Consider the following 16,675-nt stretch of genomic DNA (forward strand, 5'->3'; position numbering starts at 1 on the left):
TTATTTACCAAGTGCATGAATTTTACCTACAGTGTATTGGCAGCATTAAGTTTCTATTTGCCCATATCATTGGTGGTGATCGTTGACTACCGCCCTTGCGCACAATCACTAGTTCAAGCCACATGGCTTAAATTAACCAACCAGGAGCTGCTTGTGGATAAAGTGTCCTCAAAGAATGACTCAGAAGCCTGCTCGGACGTAGGGAGGGTGAAAGCTTGCAGAATGAACCGGGTTGCTGCACTGGGGTGGCCCAGGGTGTTCGCTGTCCGCGGCATTCTTGGTCTGACTGCGACTTTGCTTGCGCCCAGACTCAGCGCCTGTGTGGAGGTAAGGGCCGGCGCCGTGTCATTAGGGTTGATATGACTGACGGCTTCCCTCCCCAATCGGGTCAAAGTGAATCACCTTCCACGCAGTCGAACCAATAGGACTGCACGTTTATCAAATGAAACGCCTAGTGTTTCGGAGTTCGGCGGCAGGGGTTGCTACTTCCTGGGGAAAATTGTGATCATCTCTTACGATTTTACTGCAGCCTTATATTTTAAATCCTTACGCGGTGCGCCTCTACTGTCATCTGCAACCTTTTGAGAGATCCCAATAATTCAAGCGTCTTGTTCACTGCAGGATTAGTTAAGATTTGGGTACGGGAGTTTGAAAGCGAATCATAGAGTCGTACAGCATGGAAATAGGCCGCTCGGCCATGTCATCCAGTGGACACTGTTAATCCCATGACCCTCAATGTCTAAGCGATTCAAGTGTTCGTCCAGACACATCTTTCAGTGATTCACCTTCAACTGTTCTCCCAGGCAATACATTCCAGACGCTTACCACTCTCTGTGTGAAGAGGGTTCCATCCATCCTCTCTAAATCTGGGGAATTTTTTTTACTGCAGTCTGCACTATCAAGAATCAACTTTATTCACCATACACATTTACATATATTAGGAATTTGCTATGGAGTGTGGGCGTGACGTGCAACAAAAACACTCAATAAAGATATAAAGTTAAAATATGAATATGGATTAACATATACATAAATACTAGCATGCATTTACAATGTCAACAACATTATAAAGAGCAGTTTAAAGTGTTTGTAGTGTGATGGATAATAGAGGGGGTGGGGGGGCTAATTAGTATGTTTATGATCAGATTAATTATACTTTATACTTTATTATCACCAAACAATTAGTACTAGAACGTACAATCATCACAGCAATATTTGATTCTCTGCTTCACACTCCCTGGATTACAAATATTAAATATTAAAAATAGTTAAAATTAGTAAATATTAAAAAATTAATTTATGAAATAGAAAATAGAAAAATGGGAAGTAAGGTAGTGCAAAAAAACCGAGAGTCAGGTCCGGATATTTGGAGGGTATGGCGCAGATCCGGGTCAGGATCCGTTCAGCAGTCTTATCACAGTTGGAAAGAAGCTGTTCCCAAATCTGGCCGTACCAGTCTTCAAGCTCCTAAACCTTCTTCCGGAGGGAAGAGGGACAAAAAGTCTGTTGGCTGGGTGGGTTGTGTCCTTAATTATCCTGGCAGCACTTCTCCGACAGCGTGCAGTGTAAAGTGAGTCCACGGACGGAAGATTGGTTTCTGTGATGTGCTGCGCCGTGTTCACGATCTTCTGCAGCTTCTTTTGGTCTTGGACAGGACAACTTCCATACCAGGTTGTGATGCACCCTAAAAGAATGCTTTCTATGGTGCATCTATAAAAATTAGTGAGGGTTTTAGGGGACAGGCCAAATTTCTTTAGTTTTCTCAGGAAGTAAAGGCGCTGGTGGGCCTTCTTGGCAGTGAACTCTGCTTGGTTGGACCAAGTCAGGTCATTTGTGATATTGACCCCAAGGAACTTAAAGATTTTGACCTGTTCCACTTGCGCACCACCGATGTAAATGGGGTCGTGCGGTCCGCTACTCCTTCTGAAGTCAACAACCAATTCCTTCGTCTTGCTGACGTTGAGGGATAGGTTATTGTCTTCGCACCATGCCACCAGGTTCTTAATTTCCTCTCTGTACTCAGACTCATCATTACCCGAGATACGGCCTACAATTGTTGTGTCATCAGCAAACTTATATATTGAGTTTGATGGAAACTTGGCTACACAATCATGGGTGTACAGTGAGTACAGCAGGGGGCTGAGTACACAGCCTTGTGGGGCACCGGTGCTCAGAGTGATTGTGGAGGAGAGCTTGTCCTCTATTTTTACAGCCTGGATAATAATAATAATAATAATCCCCTATTGTCTACACCACTCGTAATTTTATATACCTAAGTCATGCCCTTGCTCCAGAGAGAACACATATAGCTTCTCACGTCTTCCCTCTATAAATGAACTGCTTTGTCCCAGGCAATATCCTGATGAATCTGATGAAGTTTAAAGATCAGTTTTATTTGTCAAAAATACAGTGAAATGCATTGTTTTGCACCAATGACCAACACGATTCTAAATGTGCTGGGGACAGCCCTTAAGTGTCACCATACTTCTGACACCAGCATAGCAAGCGGACAACTCAATAACCCTAACCCATACGTCTTTAGAAAGTGGACCGGAGGAAAGGGGAGCACCGGAGGAAATCTGATGGTGGGGAAGAAGCTGTTTCTGTAACATTGAATGTGGGTGGAATGGTAGCATAGTGCCAGCAACCCAGGTTCAATTCTGTAAGGAGTTTGTATGTCTTTCTGTAATGTGTGTTTTCATCCAGGTGCTGCAGTTACCTCCTACGTATGTCTTTGGAATGTACAGTTGGCATCAGTGAATAGTGGGCATGCTATGTTGGTGCTTACAACAGGAATTCTGCAGATGCTGGAAATTCAAGCAACACACATCAAAGTTGCTGGTGAACGCAGCAGGCCGGGCAGCATCTCTAGGAAGAGGTGCAGTCGACGTTTCATGCCGAGACCCTTCGTCAGGACTCAGTTCACCAGCAACTTTGATGTGTGTTGCTATGTTGGTGCTTGATGCTTGGTGACATTTGCAGGCTGCCCAGCACAATCCTCGCTGATTTGATTTGACACAAATGACACATTTCACTGTTTCGATATTTCGATTTCAGTGATAAGTAAAGCTAATCCTTATCTTTTCTTCAGGCTCCTGTACTACCTCCTTAATGTTGAATGCAGGATTGTTGTGACACCACTCAACTAGCAGATCTAACTCACTCCTGTCTCCTCATTGCTAGCTGCGATTGTACCAACAAAGGTGGTATCATCTGTGAATTTGTAAATGCTGTTTAGGTTGTGCTTAGTTGCACACTCATGAGTGTAGAGAGAGTAGAGTAGTGGTGCAAGCACATATCCTTGAGGTGTGCCTATGTTCAATACGTTTCTCTAAAAGACAAGCGTTAAGCCGTGCTAGGTCTTCAGAGTCTAGCTTGTATAGAGGTTGAGTTGCAGTTACAGTCTTTGTGTGTAGCTTTTTCTCATTGATTCCTTTGTTTTACTGTGAATGCTGGCAAGTAAATGAACATCAGGGAAGTACATGGTCACATATTCAATTTGATGTTATTCACACTGGCTGAAGGGGCGCCCCTGTAACATGGTGGTTCGCATGATGCAGTTAAAGTTTGGGGCATCGGAGGCACAGTTCATTTCCGGCATCCTCAGTAAGGAGTTTGTACGTCCTCCCCGTGAACGCACGAGTTTTCTGCGGCTGCTCCCGTTTCCTCCCACAGTACAAAGACGTACCGGTTACTAGGTTAACTGGACATTGTAAATTGTCCTGTGATTAGGCTAGGGTTAAATAGGTGAGTTGCCGGCCTTTGTGGCTCGTTGGGCTAGAGGGGCCTGTTCCGTGCTGTATTACTAAATAAGAAATAATGCCTATTAAACACATGTTAAACTTTTTTTCCTTTCCACATTTAGAAAGGCTACTGTTCATCAAACGTTGATAATAGTGAAGTGCTCAAAGCAAAGTTGGCTGATGAAGCAAGGAAGAAATATGGAAACCAACCGCCTACGTTATTCTCAAAAATTATTGATAGATCAATTTCTGCTGACATTATTTACGAAGATGATCAGGTATATTTCCATGCACTGAATTCCATTTTACTTGTATATTGAAGTGGTCCTGATGCACTTACTCATTTGAATCATGCATCCATATAATTTATATTCTAGATTCATGTTTATAGCTGATAAAGTGTGACTCGTATAGTAGCTTAACTCCTGATTCTGAGCAACAGGGAAAATTAGCTGTAGATAGGTTAAACAAGAAGACAAGAAGTCTAATGTGCAAAAATTAGGTTGTGCACTTTGGGAAGAAGTATAGGGAAAAATATGTTCTAAATGGCAAGAGACTAGTAGATTTTGATAAAGAGAGGGATCTTGGTGTGCCAGTTCATGGGACACAGATAGTAAAATAAAGATACAACAAACAATTTGGCAGACAGATGGTATGTTAACTTTTTGCAAAAATAAGAAAGTTCTGCTGAATCTGGTGTGACCTGAGTGTAATAAACAAAATGGGAGAATTTCAAGCTAGCACATGGCAGTCAACAAAGTAACTGTTAATAATTTTTTATTGTTTGATTCTATAGTTCTGCCTAGTTACTGTATCATCTTCTTTGCAGTGCCTGTCTTTCAGAGACATAAATCCTCAGGGTCCAGTTCACTTTCTCGTGATACCCAAAGTGCCGATACCACGAATTAGTGCCACGGCAGATGATGACAAGGAGGTAAGAGGGGATGGTTGCTATATATAGAATGTAATTATAGTCACCTGTTCTTTTATTTTCTAATGTGACTTGATCCCAGATTTTGTTTGATAGAGCCTTGGAATATTTTAAGAGCACAATATAAATTGCATATTGTAATATAAATGTTGATGGCAAACAATGTGAATATTAAATTTAAGGAGGAATTAAAAGATGCAGACTACAGCAAGGAAGTAAACGTAGATTTGAAGTCACATTTGCATTGTTAGAACATTTATGAATTAGGTTGATCAAACGGAAGCATTTTGATTGTGATTTAAACTTTATTTTTCATTGTACAAACAGCTGCTGGGACATTTGTTGATAGTGGCTAAAAATCTTGCGAAGAAAGAAGGGCTCACAGATGGCTACAGAGTGGGTAAGTCTGCGAAAGTTGTATGAGTAGATGGAAATGTTATTAACATTTTCTAATTGAAGGAATGAGTAAGATAGTATTTTCATATGTAATAAGATTAAGGACCATCATGATGTGCTTGGGTCAGAGCTAGTGATAGGTATACCTTCCTGCACCATGGACCCAAGCTTCCCCATCATCAGTGACATCTTCAACATGTGATGCCTTAAGAAGGTGACATGCATCATTAAGGACCCTCTTCATTCAGGACATGGCCTCGTCTCTTTGCCACCTCCGTGGCAGAAGCAGGTGTACCTAACACACACACTCCCAATATTTTAAGAACAGCTTCTTCCTCTCTGCCATCAGATTTCTGAATGGACCATGAACCCTCACCTTTTAATCTCTTTTTGCACCGCTGTAAAAAAAAATATTCCTTACGTGTTGCACTGTACTGCTGCAGCAAAATAACACATTTCACAACATCATCATCATCATGGCTCCGTCTGTCTAAGTAGACAACGGAGGCGTCCGTCAGGGGCGCAGACCTGGGCGATCAATATGGAGATCCTGGGCTGCCCAGACATCAAGATCCCCCTCTCGGCCTGGCGGATGTGGTCCAAAGGAATACGAAGCAGTACATTTGGCATCAGCTTGGCTGCAGGAGCTGCCGGGAGGTGATGTGATACCTCATCCATCCGCCTTAGGGACTCCACTCTGGATTTGTGAGTGTAGGGTTTACTCCTTAGCCTTCTCTTCTCCCGAAGATACCCACAAGGCAGTGGGATCCGTAACCCTGGATAGGGGCCCATACCGGATACCGTCAGCCAGAGCCAGCTGAGCCCAGGACTCGTGTAAGGCAGGGTCGTCACGCCCTGTAGTAGTGACATATGGAGCCACTATCCACTGACATATGTTTCACAACGTATATCAGTGATAATAAACCTGAATCTGATTCTCATTCTGAAGAAGTCACTGCTTAGCAAAAACAGATCCAGACTGCCTCAGAGAGGCAGTAGCATGCCTGGACTGCAGAGTAGTACGGTGTGGACATACTAACAACTTTGTTAAACATTTTAATATTTTGTTAAACATGTAACACATTTTCTGATTTTTAGCTGAAATTGCAAACTTTACATTAATGTTTCATGGGCATTCTTGAACCTTGTACTTTGCAGATATCTATACATAGTTGATTATTAACAGGCAACATGAGGTGCTGCCAAATGACCCCAGCCTTCTCCAAGTTTGCATAATCCTTTGAAGCATCCAGCACAGAGATTTATCTCCTTTTTCACCAGTGGGACTGCCTCAAATATCTAAAATACAATATGAATATAAACATATTGTTGTATTTTACAAAGCCATTGTAGTTATCAGAGAAATACATTGGTTATGTCCAGGTTTCTTGATGTGATATTCGTTGTGCCGAATCTCACCTGGAAACAGTTGAAGTGTCTTTTTGGCAGAGATCATGATTTTGCAAAAGAGGTTCTTAGGGAATTTGCCTGTGGGAGGGAGGGATGATGGGTCATGGGCATTGTTGATCTGTTTGGAAGTTTGGTTGATACCTGAACTTGGCAAAACGTTTGCAGACGTTTCGGCTCCAATCGAGAAGCCATCATCAGTGTACAGTTGAGGGTGTTGTCTCCTCAGAATGCCGGCTTATATACTCCTCTGGGATACGGATGGATATTGATTACATGTCGTGATCTGATTGGCTAGCGAGCAGAAGGCACGACTCACTCTCACTAGTATCAGCTCATGATGGTGAAGAAGGAAACCATTTCAACTGGATGACTGCCAAAGTCTTGATTCAAAGCAAGAACAAGAATTTCTCTAAGCATGGTTTTCTACAGAAGGATCCATCAACAAACACATCAACATATAAATCTGGTAATATGAACCCTTATGCAGAAAATAGAAACAACGTCAACAATCAACGAATCGCCAGTTTTCAACGGACCTCCCTCGAAGCTAGCCAACCAGAATCTTCTACTGCTAAACTGTTCACAGTATTTTAAACCAGCCAACCAGATCACAACATCTAATCAATATCCATCTGGACCCTGGAGGAGTATATAAGCTGGCATTCTGAGGAGACAACACCCTGATGATGGCTTCTCGATTGGAGCCGAAACATCTGCAAACATTTTGCCAAGCTCGGTGATCAACCAAACTTCCAAATTGCCAACCTGAGCTACCAGCATCCCGCAGTTGTTAATCTGTGCCAGTGGGTCAGGATCAGTTGGTCCATTTAGACTGCTTTGCCCATTGAGCTAGTCCCATCATCTCGCATAGGCCTTGAAAGCTCTCCTATCCATGTACTTATCTAGATGGCTTTTAAATGTTGCTAATGAGCCTACCTCAACCAAAATTCTGACAGCTCATTTTAAATACACACCTCCCCCCCACGTGAAGAAGATGCCCCTGATGTCCCTTTTAAATCTCTTCACTTCTGACCTTAAACCTATACCCTCCCACAGTGTTATGTTTTTCCCCAGAGAAATACATCAATGACCATTCCCAAGTATTGCTGGAGAACCCAGTCCCTCCTGTCTTGGGACTCCCAGGACATTATCGTACACCCATGACACAAGTCAGATACTTCTATCGTTGTCTGTAAACACCATGGTGCAATATACTGCCTGGTGAAAACACCTGGACATGCAAGTGAATGATGAGCAGTTGAGTGAGTCAGGGTATCAAACAGCTGTAACCTAGGCCGAGAAAAAAAAAATTATGAATTCCACTTGCTTCTATACCTGGACAAAAGTATTATTAGAATGATCTATTGGTTATTTTTTACTTATTCATAGAGTCATAGTCATTGAGCACACAGCACAGAAAGAGATCCTTCAGCCCATGTAATTCATGCTGAACTCTTAGTCTGCCTAGTCCCATCAACCGGCATCTGAACCATAGCCCTCCACACCCTTCCCATCCATGTACTTTTTCAAACCTCCATGAAATGCTGAAATTCAATCCACATCCAAACTTCTGCTGGCAGCTTGTTTCCACATTCTCATCACCCTCTGAGTGAAGATGTTTCCATTGGGTTCTTCTTAAACATTTCACCTTTTACCCTTAACCTGTGACCTCTAGTTCTAGATTCACCCAACCTCAGTGGAAGTGGCAATCTCAGTTGTTGGTGGGTCTTCTTACAACATACTTTTTCTCTTCATAGTGATTAACGATGGGAAGAATGGAGCACAGTCTGTGTACCATTTACACATCCATGTGATTGGAGGTCGTCAGATGGGCTGGCCTCCTGGTTAGAAGAATGTGCGACAGAACTGGTCTCCTGTCACTGCGATCTGAGTTAGTCCTTCAATCTCTTAAATATTTTATTGGATTCACTTCTTATGCAAATAAGTATCTGAGCAGATTAAAAGACACTCTTTACAAAATAATACTGAAATTGATTTTAAAAATGTTGTTCTCATATGTTTTATCACTTTGTAACAGCAATCCTGTTGCTATTGTGACAGGGTCTTGAATTACCGCTGTGAACTGTACTCGTTTACCCCTATTAGCTGCTTTTGAAAAGAGAGAGAGAGAGAATTATTTAACATCGATATCTTGTTTTGAAGAGAGAGAGAGAGAGAGAGAGAGATGAAGACTAACTGTTGGACTGTCACTTTAAGGCACTGGAAGTAACTTTTGGATTTCTGCTGAGTTGGAGAGAGAGATGGCACCGAGCAGCTCATAAGTTGCTATGGTAACCGAGGGTGGTTATTTAATGGACAATCAATGTTATGATTTTTTCGGCAGCGTGTTGATACTTCCCAAGGACGTGGCATGCTAGTGTATTTCTTACACAGAGAAGGGACGGAGGAGTTATTTGAATGACAGCTGGTATCCAGTACGATGAGATAAATAGGAGGTCAGATGATATAGACATCAGACACATGTTTCAGACACTGAATGAGCTTTGTTGTGCCTGCAGAGAAAGTGAGTTTTTGGAGGATCTTGCAGTGGAAAGGAAAGGGGTTGACTGGTGGGGATTTGTCCACGTGTCCACCCTCGCCTGGGTGATAGCTCCACCACAGAAAACTGGTCCCCTTTGTTGTGGTCACAGTTGGTGACTTTTTAAAGGATTTCGGAGGACAACGAAAAGATCAATGGCGTCAGCTCACCTGAAGACTCAAATCTCTCCCCCTCTCTCTCTTTCTCTCTCCATCACTATTCAATACCCTGAACTGAACTGAACTTTACTCATCATCGTAAGACTGTATCTTTTTACCCCTAGACTTAAAGAAGCTGGGTTTTTCATACATATGTTTCCACACTTACTGATATACTTACTTATATATATAGTCATTGCTAACTTGTTTGATTTATCTACATTTATATTACTGTATTGAGTAGTTACTAATAAATATTATTAGTTTATAGCAATACTGGACTCCAACGTGTTTTCCATCTCTGCTGGTTCTTTATTCCCGTCACGGGGTACGTGACACTATTACATTTAAAGCTGCATAATCACCAACCCTTCAAGTTTTTGTAGGTTTAAGAAATACAATAAAATAACATCCAGAAAATTAGAGATTTGAAAATGGGGGCACGCTTGTCCACAGTTAGAACAACACCCTCTTCTTAAGTTATCCCAAAGCTGTATTCTCACCTTGTGTATGAATGTTTCAGACAAGCAAGAAAGAATCAGCAATAGAATGATCGTTGTCTGATATAATCCAATAGATGTCATAAACTTTCAAGTCTTGAAGAAGAGACTCAGCCAGAAACGTTGATCGTTTATTCATTTCCATCGATGCCGCCTGACCTGCTGAGTTCCTCCAGCATTTTGTGTGCACTACTTTAGATTTCCAGCATCTGCGGAATTTCCTATATTTATGGAAAGCTTGTACATCCTTACTGGAGAGATGATGCCAGCCAAAGAGGCAGGAAGCAATAAACAGAGCATGCCAGCAACCTTATAATAGAGTCAAGTTACTCTATTAAAACACCTGAAGCCATACAGGACTTCCTCATCACAAGACAGTTTGCCAATGTTATTTTGCTACAAATATCCACAGGCAATTGTGTCTGCTCTTAACAAGGTCAAATGGCAGAGCAAGGGAGAGAAAAACTGCACTCCCTGAAATGCCGTGAACCAGCTCGGAACCTGAAGGCAGATGGCCAAAAACTGTAATGGGGCTGTGCTGTAATGGGACTGCTATAATGGGACTGTGCTGTAATGGGGCTGTGCTATAATGGGACTGTGCTGTAATGGGACTGTGCTATAATGGGACTGTGCTGTAATGGGACTGTGCTATAATATCTGAAGCCTGAAAACAACCTTGCATTGCTCTGTCTATGCATGGCTCAAGGATGGACCATGCACAGTTTGGAATTGAGCAGAGGTGAACTCATGAGCTCAGCCTTGTGGCCATCCATGGAAAGTTTTTTAAATTTGCTGATTGACACCAAAAACAATGAGTTCATAGAACATAGAATAGTACAGCACAGTACAGGCCCTTCGGCCCACATTGTTGTGCCGACCCTTAAACCCTGCCTCCCATATAACCCTCCCACCTTAAATTCCTCCATATACCTGTCTAGTAGTCTCTTAAATTTCACTAGTGTATCTGCCTCCACCACCGACTCAGGCAGTGCATTCCACGCACCAACCACTCTCTGAGTAAAAAAACCTTCCTCTAATATCCCCCTTGAACTTCCCACTCCTTACCTTAAAGCCATGTCCCCTTGTATTGAGCAGTGGTGCCCTGGGGAAGAGGCACTGGCTATCCACTCTATCTTAAAATAGCTCTAAATTACTCTTGTCCCAAAACAATGTCCCAGTGATAAAGAATAAAACAAAGTCCTTGTTAAGTCTGTAATAAAATCTCAAATTTAGGTCCTGATTATGGACCATTTAGGATTTGTTGTTGCATTTTACATTTGAACTCTCCATTGATAATGCTGAGGAAAGTCACAAGCCTGCAAGTCTTCACAGGCTGAGGACACACTATAGAATGAAATGTATGTGGAAGATAATCAGCTGAATAACTGTAACAACTGCATCTCGTGCTTAGTGTTTCTTTCATGAAATGTCAGCAATAGATTGGATTCCAGTTGAAATGGTACCACCACTTTGTATTAACTTCAAAGGCATGTTAAAATGAAAATCAAAAATAACTGCATTACTCTTGCTGTAAAGATAAAAGAATTGATTAAATCAAATTGAATGAGGTGTTACTGAGTTTTTAATGGAATGCTAAGCCTGAACGACCCCTCCAGCCCTGAAAATCTAATGTATGATATATGTGGAGTTAATATATGAAATATGAAGGTTTAAAAAATACTAGAACAGGACACCACGCATTACTGGAGGATTGCGTTCCCAGAAAACGGTCTACATTGAGATATTTTTGTAAAAGCTGTGTCATCTGTACATGCATTGAAAAAATGCCAGTTGCAAAAAATGAATTTTCTGCTTTTTTTTGCATGTAAATTCTGTTGAGCAAAGTTAATTCCATACCTTAATTTTTTTAGGTAAAGATTTGTAAAATCTATAGGGATGAATCTCCGTTACCCAATGGTTGCTACATGGTGGTAGGCCATTTGCACGTGTACTTCGTGGACGGCACAGTGGTACGTCTATCTGGTTGAGCTGCCGCCTCACAGCGCTGTAGACCTTTGCTTGTATTGAGTTTGTACGCTCCCACATCCAGAACGTGTGCATGTTGAATAGGTTAATTGGCCACAGTACTTAGATGAGCAACAGAATCTGGGAGGAGGTGAAGGGAAAGAAAGGTGAAGGAGCTTGCCACGTATACACTCACTGGCCACTTTATTAGGTACACCTGTACAGCTTGTTAATGCAAATATCTAATCAGCAAATCATGGGCCAGCAACTCAGTGTATAAAAGCATGCAGACATGGTCAAGAGGTTCAGTTGTTCTGATCAGACCTCAAAATGAGCATGAGATAAGATCTAAGTGACTGATTAATTGTTGGTATCAGATGAGGTAGTTTGTGTATCTCAGAAACTGCTGATATCCTGAGAGTTTCATGCACATCTATCTCTAGAGTTTACAGAGAAGGGTGTGAAAAGCAAAAAAAAACCATCCTGTGAGTGGCAGTTCTGTGGGCAGAAGAGGTGGGAGGAGAATGGTCAGACTGATTCAAGCTGATAGGAAGGTGATAGTAACACAAATAACCACGCAATACAACTATAGTGCCCAGAAAAGCATCTCTGAATGCACAACATGCTGAAGCCTTGAAATGGACGGGCTACAGCAACAGAAGACCACCCTGGGTTCCACTCCTGTACCCAGTAAAGTGGGCACTGCATGTACAATGAATCATACAGTGAAATGCATCATTTTGTGTCAATGTCCAACACAATCCGAGGATTGAGCTGGGTAGGTTGCAGGCATCGCTGCACTTCTGGCACCAACATACATGCCTGCATGTTACTAACCCTTACCATATGTGTTTGGAATGTGGGAGGAAACTGGAGCACATGGAGGAAACCCCCGGGGTCATGGGGAGGACGTGCGAACTCCTTACAGACAGTGGCAGGAATTTAACCCCGGTTGGTGGTCGCTGGGATTGTCAAGCGATTGCACTAACTGCTACACTACAATGCAGTGCCGAAAGTAGGGAGAATAGAATGAGATTAATGTAGGATTATTGTAAATGAGTGGTTGATGGCCAATGCAGACTTGTTGAGCTGAAGAGGCTGTTTCTGTGGTGTACTTCTCTCTGAATCTATGTAGAAACTTTAAGGCATCCTAACAGGGGTGCCTACTGAGCTGGGGGAGGGGTGGGTGGGGAGAGAAAGCTTCAGCTGGACCATCAGCTGGTTTGGACAGCTGGAGCAGCTTATATTGAGCAAGTGGGTTGGGGAGGGGGATGTGGTGGATAACATTGGCATTCTGCTGTGTGTAAGGTGGTGGTGGTGGAGGGAGATGGCAGATCACAGCTCAGGGTAGGGCGTAGGAGGCAGGCACTTTAGAAGAAAAGGGAGGTTAGTGACCAGATTGGGATTGAAGGAATTGAAATGTCGACAGCGCAGAAGAAGGTGGAATGGATTGTCAGAAAATTATGGGTGTGACATAGTGGATCGGCAAATTAAACTTATGTGATTGGGATCAATGCGGGGGTGGGGGGGGTAAGGGGGAGTCCTTCAGCAGGACTCAGTCCGAAACGCCGACTTTACTTTTTTCCATAGATGCTGACTGGCCTGCTGAGCATTCTGTGTGTGTTGCTCTGAATCAGAAGTACTGGGGTGGCTCAAACCCAGAAGTGGAGTTCGTTATTGAATTCCAAAAGTTGAGGGGGGGGCAGTGCATGGTCACATCAACAATGTTGAAATTGAGAAGACTGCATGTTGAGAACATCCTCAGTAATCTGTCCTGATCCAACCATATTGATATAACAGCCAAGAATGCTCAAGAGGCTATAGAGGACCCCTACCAATTTTTATTAATGCACCATAGAAAATATACTATCTGGATACATAACGGTTTGGTCTGGTAACTGCTCTGCATGTGAGAATTGTAGACACAGCACAGCACACCAGAAATCAGCCTTCCCTCTATGGACTCTGTCTATACTTCCCACTGCCTCAGTAAAATAACCAGCATATTCAAAGACCCTACTCACCCAGACATTCTCTCTTCTCCCCTCTCCCATCGGGCAAAAGATACATTAACATGTACCACCAGGCTCAAGGACCGCTTCTATCCCACGCTCAGAATCTTGAACTGACCTCTTGTACAATAAAATGAATAATTGACCACACAGTCTGCCTCATTATGATCTTGCACTTTGTTTACTTGCATTTTCTCTGTAGCTTTTTCACTTCGTTCTGCTTTGTAACTGTGTTACCTTGTTCTACATCAATGATTTGATCTGTATGAACGCTATGCAAGAGAACCTTTTCATTGAATTTTAGCACTTGTGACAATAACATACCAATACCAAGCCAAATTTCCAGGTGACCAAAGACAACTAGAAGAGAAATCCACTCCATGGCCACTTTATTAGGTATACCTATACAACTGCTTGTTATTGTAAATATCTAATCAGCCATTCATATGGACATGATCAAGAGATTCAGACCAAACATTAGAATAGGGAAGAAATATGATCCAAGTGACTGATTATGGAATTACTGTTTGTGCCAGATGGGGTGGTTTGAGTATCTCTGAAACATAGAACATAGAAAGTAGGTGCAGGAGTAGGCCATTCGGCCCTTCAAGCCTGCACTGCCATTCAGTATGATCATGGCTGATCATCCAACTCAGAACCCTGTACCTGCCTTCTTTCCATACCCCCTGATCCCTTTAGCCACAAGGAGCATATCTAACTCCCTCTTAAATATAGCCAATGAACTGGCCTCAACTGTTTCCTGTGGCAGAGAATTCCACAGATTCACCACTCTCTGTGTGAAGTTTTTCCTCATCTCGGTCCTAAAAGGCTTCCCCTTTATCCTCAGACTGTGACCCCTCATTCTGGACTTCCCCAACATCGGGAACAATCTTCCTGCATCTAACCTGTCCAATCCCTTTAGCATTTTATACGTTTTAATAAGATTCCCCCTCAATCTTCTAAATTCCAGCGAGTATAAGCCCAGTCAACGCAGTCTTTCTTCATATGAAAGTCCTGCCATCCCAGGAATCAATCTGGTGAACCTTCTTTGTACTCCCCCTTTGGCAAGAATGTCTTTCCTCAGATTAGGGGACCAAAACTGCACACAATACTCCAGGTGTGGTCTCACCAAGGCCTTGTACAACTGCAGTAGAACCTCCCTGCTCCTGTACTTGAATCCTCTTGCTATGAATGCCAGCATACCATTCGCCTTTTTCACTGCCTGCTGTACCTGCATGCCCACTTTCAATAACTGGTGTATAATGACACCCAGGTCTCGTTGCACCTCCCCTTTTCCTAATCGGCCACCATTCAGATAATCTGTTATCCTGTTCTTGCCACCAAAGTGGATAACCTCACATTTATCCACATTAAATTGCATCTGCCATGAGTTTGCCCACTCACCTAACCAAGTCATCCTGCATCCGCTTAGCATCCTCCTTACAGCTAACACTGCCACCCAGCTTCGTGTCATCCGCAAACTTGGAGATGCTGCATTTAATTCCCTCATCTAAGTCATTAATATATATTGTAAACAACTGGGGTCCCAGCACTGAGCCTTGTAGTACCCCACTAGTCACTGCCTGCCATTCTGAAAAGGTCCCGTTTATTCCCACTCTTTGCTTTCTGTTTGCCAACCAATTCTCTATCCACATCAATACCTTACCCCCAATACCGTGTGCTTTAAGTTTGCACACTAATCTCCTGTGTGGGACCTTGTCAAAAGCCTTTTGAAAATCCAAATATACCACTTCCACTGGTTCTCCCCTATCCAATCTACTAGTTACATCCTCAAAAAATTCTATGAGATTCATCAGACATGATTTTCCTTTCACAAATCCATGCTGACCTTGTCCGATAATTTTACCGCTTTCCAAATGTGCTGTTATCACATCTTTGTTAACTGACTCTGGCATTTTCCCCACTACTGATGTCAGGCTAACCGATCTATAATTCCCCGGTTTCTCGCTCCCTCCCTTTTTAAAAAATGGGGTTACATTAGCCACCCTCCAATTCTCAGGAACTAATCCAGAATCTAAAGAGTTTTGAAAAATTATCACTAATGCATCCATTATCTCTTGGGCTACTTCCTTAAGCACTTTGGGATGCAGACCATCTGGCCCTGGGGATTTATCTGCCTTTAATCCCTTCAATTTACCTAACACCACTTCCCTACTAACATGTATTTCCTTCAGTTCCTCAATCTCACTAGACCCTCAGTCCCCTATTATTTCTGGAAGATTATTTATGTCCTTCTTAGTGAAGAAAGAACCAAAGCAGTTATTCAATTGGTCTGCCATGTCCTTTTTCCCCGTGATCAATTCACCTGTTTCTGACTGTAAGGGACCTACATTTGTCTTAACCAATCTTTTTTTTTACACATATGTATAAAAGCTTTTACAGTCAGTTTTTATGTTCCCTGCCAGCTTTCTCTCATAATCTTTTTTCCCTTTCCTAATTAAACCCTTTGTCCTCCTCTGCTGGACTCCCATTTCTCCCAGTCCTCAGATGTGCCGCTTTTTCTGGATAATTTGTATGTTTCTTCTTTGGAATTGATACTATCCCTTATTTCCCTTGTCAGCCACGGGTGCACTGCCTTCCCTGATTTATTCTTTTGCCAAACTGGGGTGAACAATTGTTGTAGTTCATCCATGCGATCTTTAAATGCTTGCCATTGCATATCCATCGACAACCCTTTAAGTATCATTTGCCAGTCTATCTTAGCTAATTCATGACTCATACCTTCAAAGTTACCCTTCTTTAAGTTCAGAACCTTTGTTTCTGAATTAACTGCCACTCTCCATCTTAATGAAGAATTCCACCATATTATGGTCACTCTTACCCAAGGGGCCTCGCACGACAAGATTGCTAATTAACCCTTCCTCATTACTCAATACCCAGTCTAGAATGGCCTGTTCTCTAGTTGGTTCCTCGACATGTTGGTTCAGAAAACTATCCCGCATACATTCCAAGAAATCCTCTTCCTCAGCACCCTTACTAATTTGATTCACCCAATCTATA

The 16,675-nt window shown here is 42.4% G+C and overlaps 1 protein-coding gene and 1 long non-coding RNA gene across 2 annotated transcripts; one reads left to right on the top strand and one right to left on the bottom strand.

Moving 5' to 3' along the window:
• The first annotated feature begins 109 nt into the window (after positions 1-109).
• Positions 110-9,451, top strand: LOC134343914 (uncharacterized HIT-like protein Synpcc7942_1390). Its single transcript, XM_063042828.1, has 5 exons — positions 110-327; positions 3,866-4,021; positions 4,573-4,677; positions 5,002-5,074; positions 8,238-9,451. Exons 1-5 carry the CDS (start codon positions 223-225, stop codon positions 8,327-8,329), a joined length of 531 nt encoding a protein of 176 aa, XP_062898898.1. The 5' UTR covers positions 110-222; the 3' UTR covers positions 8,330-9,451.
• Positions 5,094-13,764, bottom strand: LOC134343915 (uncharacterized). The gene is made up of 3 exons (XR_010017345.1): positions 13,667-13,764; positions 11,535-11,783; positions 5,094-6,369 (listed from the first exon to the last, which is right to left on the bottom strand). It is a non-coding gene; the product is annotated as an uncharacterized LOC134343915 (long non-coding RNA).
• Between the last annotated feature and the right edge of the window lie 2,911 nt (positions 13,765-16,675).

The sequence above is a fragment of the Mobula hypostoma genome, chromosome 3 (assembly GCF_963921235.1).
Source record: "Mobula hypostoma chromosome 3, sMobHyp1.1, whole genome shotgun sequence".
NCBI lineage: Eukaryota > Metazoa > Chordata > Chondrichthyes > Myliobatiformes > Myliobatidae > Mobula > Mobula hypostoma.

What these genes read in the sequence shown, in the direction of transcription:
- LOC134343914 (XM_063042828.1), top strand. Translation starts at nt 223, where the DNA reads ATGAACCGGGTTGCTGCACTGGGGTGGCCCAGGGTGTTCGCTGTCCGC. An exon ending in CGGCAGATGATGACAAGGAG is followed by an intron (nt 4,678 to 5,001) that starts GTAAGAGGGGAT and finishes TTGTACAAACAG; the next exon opens with CTGCTGGGACATTTGTTGAT. An exon ending in CACAGATGGCTACAGAGTGG is followed by an intron (nt 5,075 to 8,237) that starts GTAAGTCTGCGA and finishes TTCTCTTCATAG; the next exon opens with TGATTAACGATGGGAAGAAT.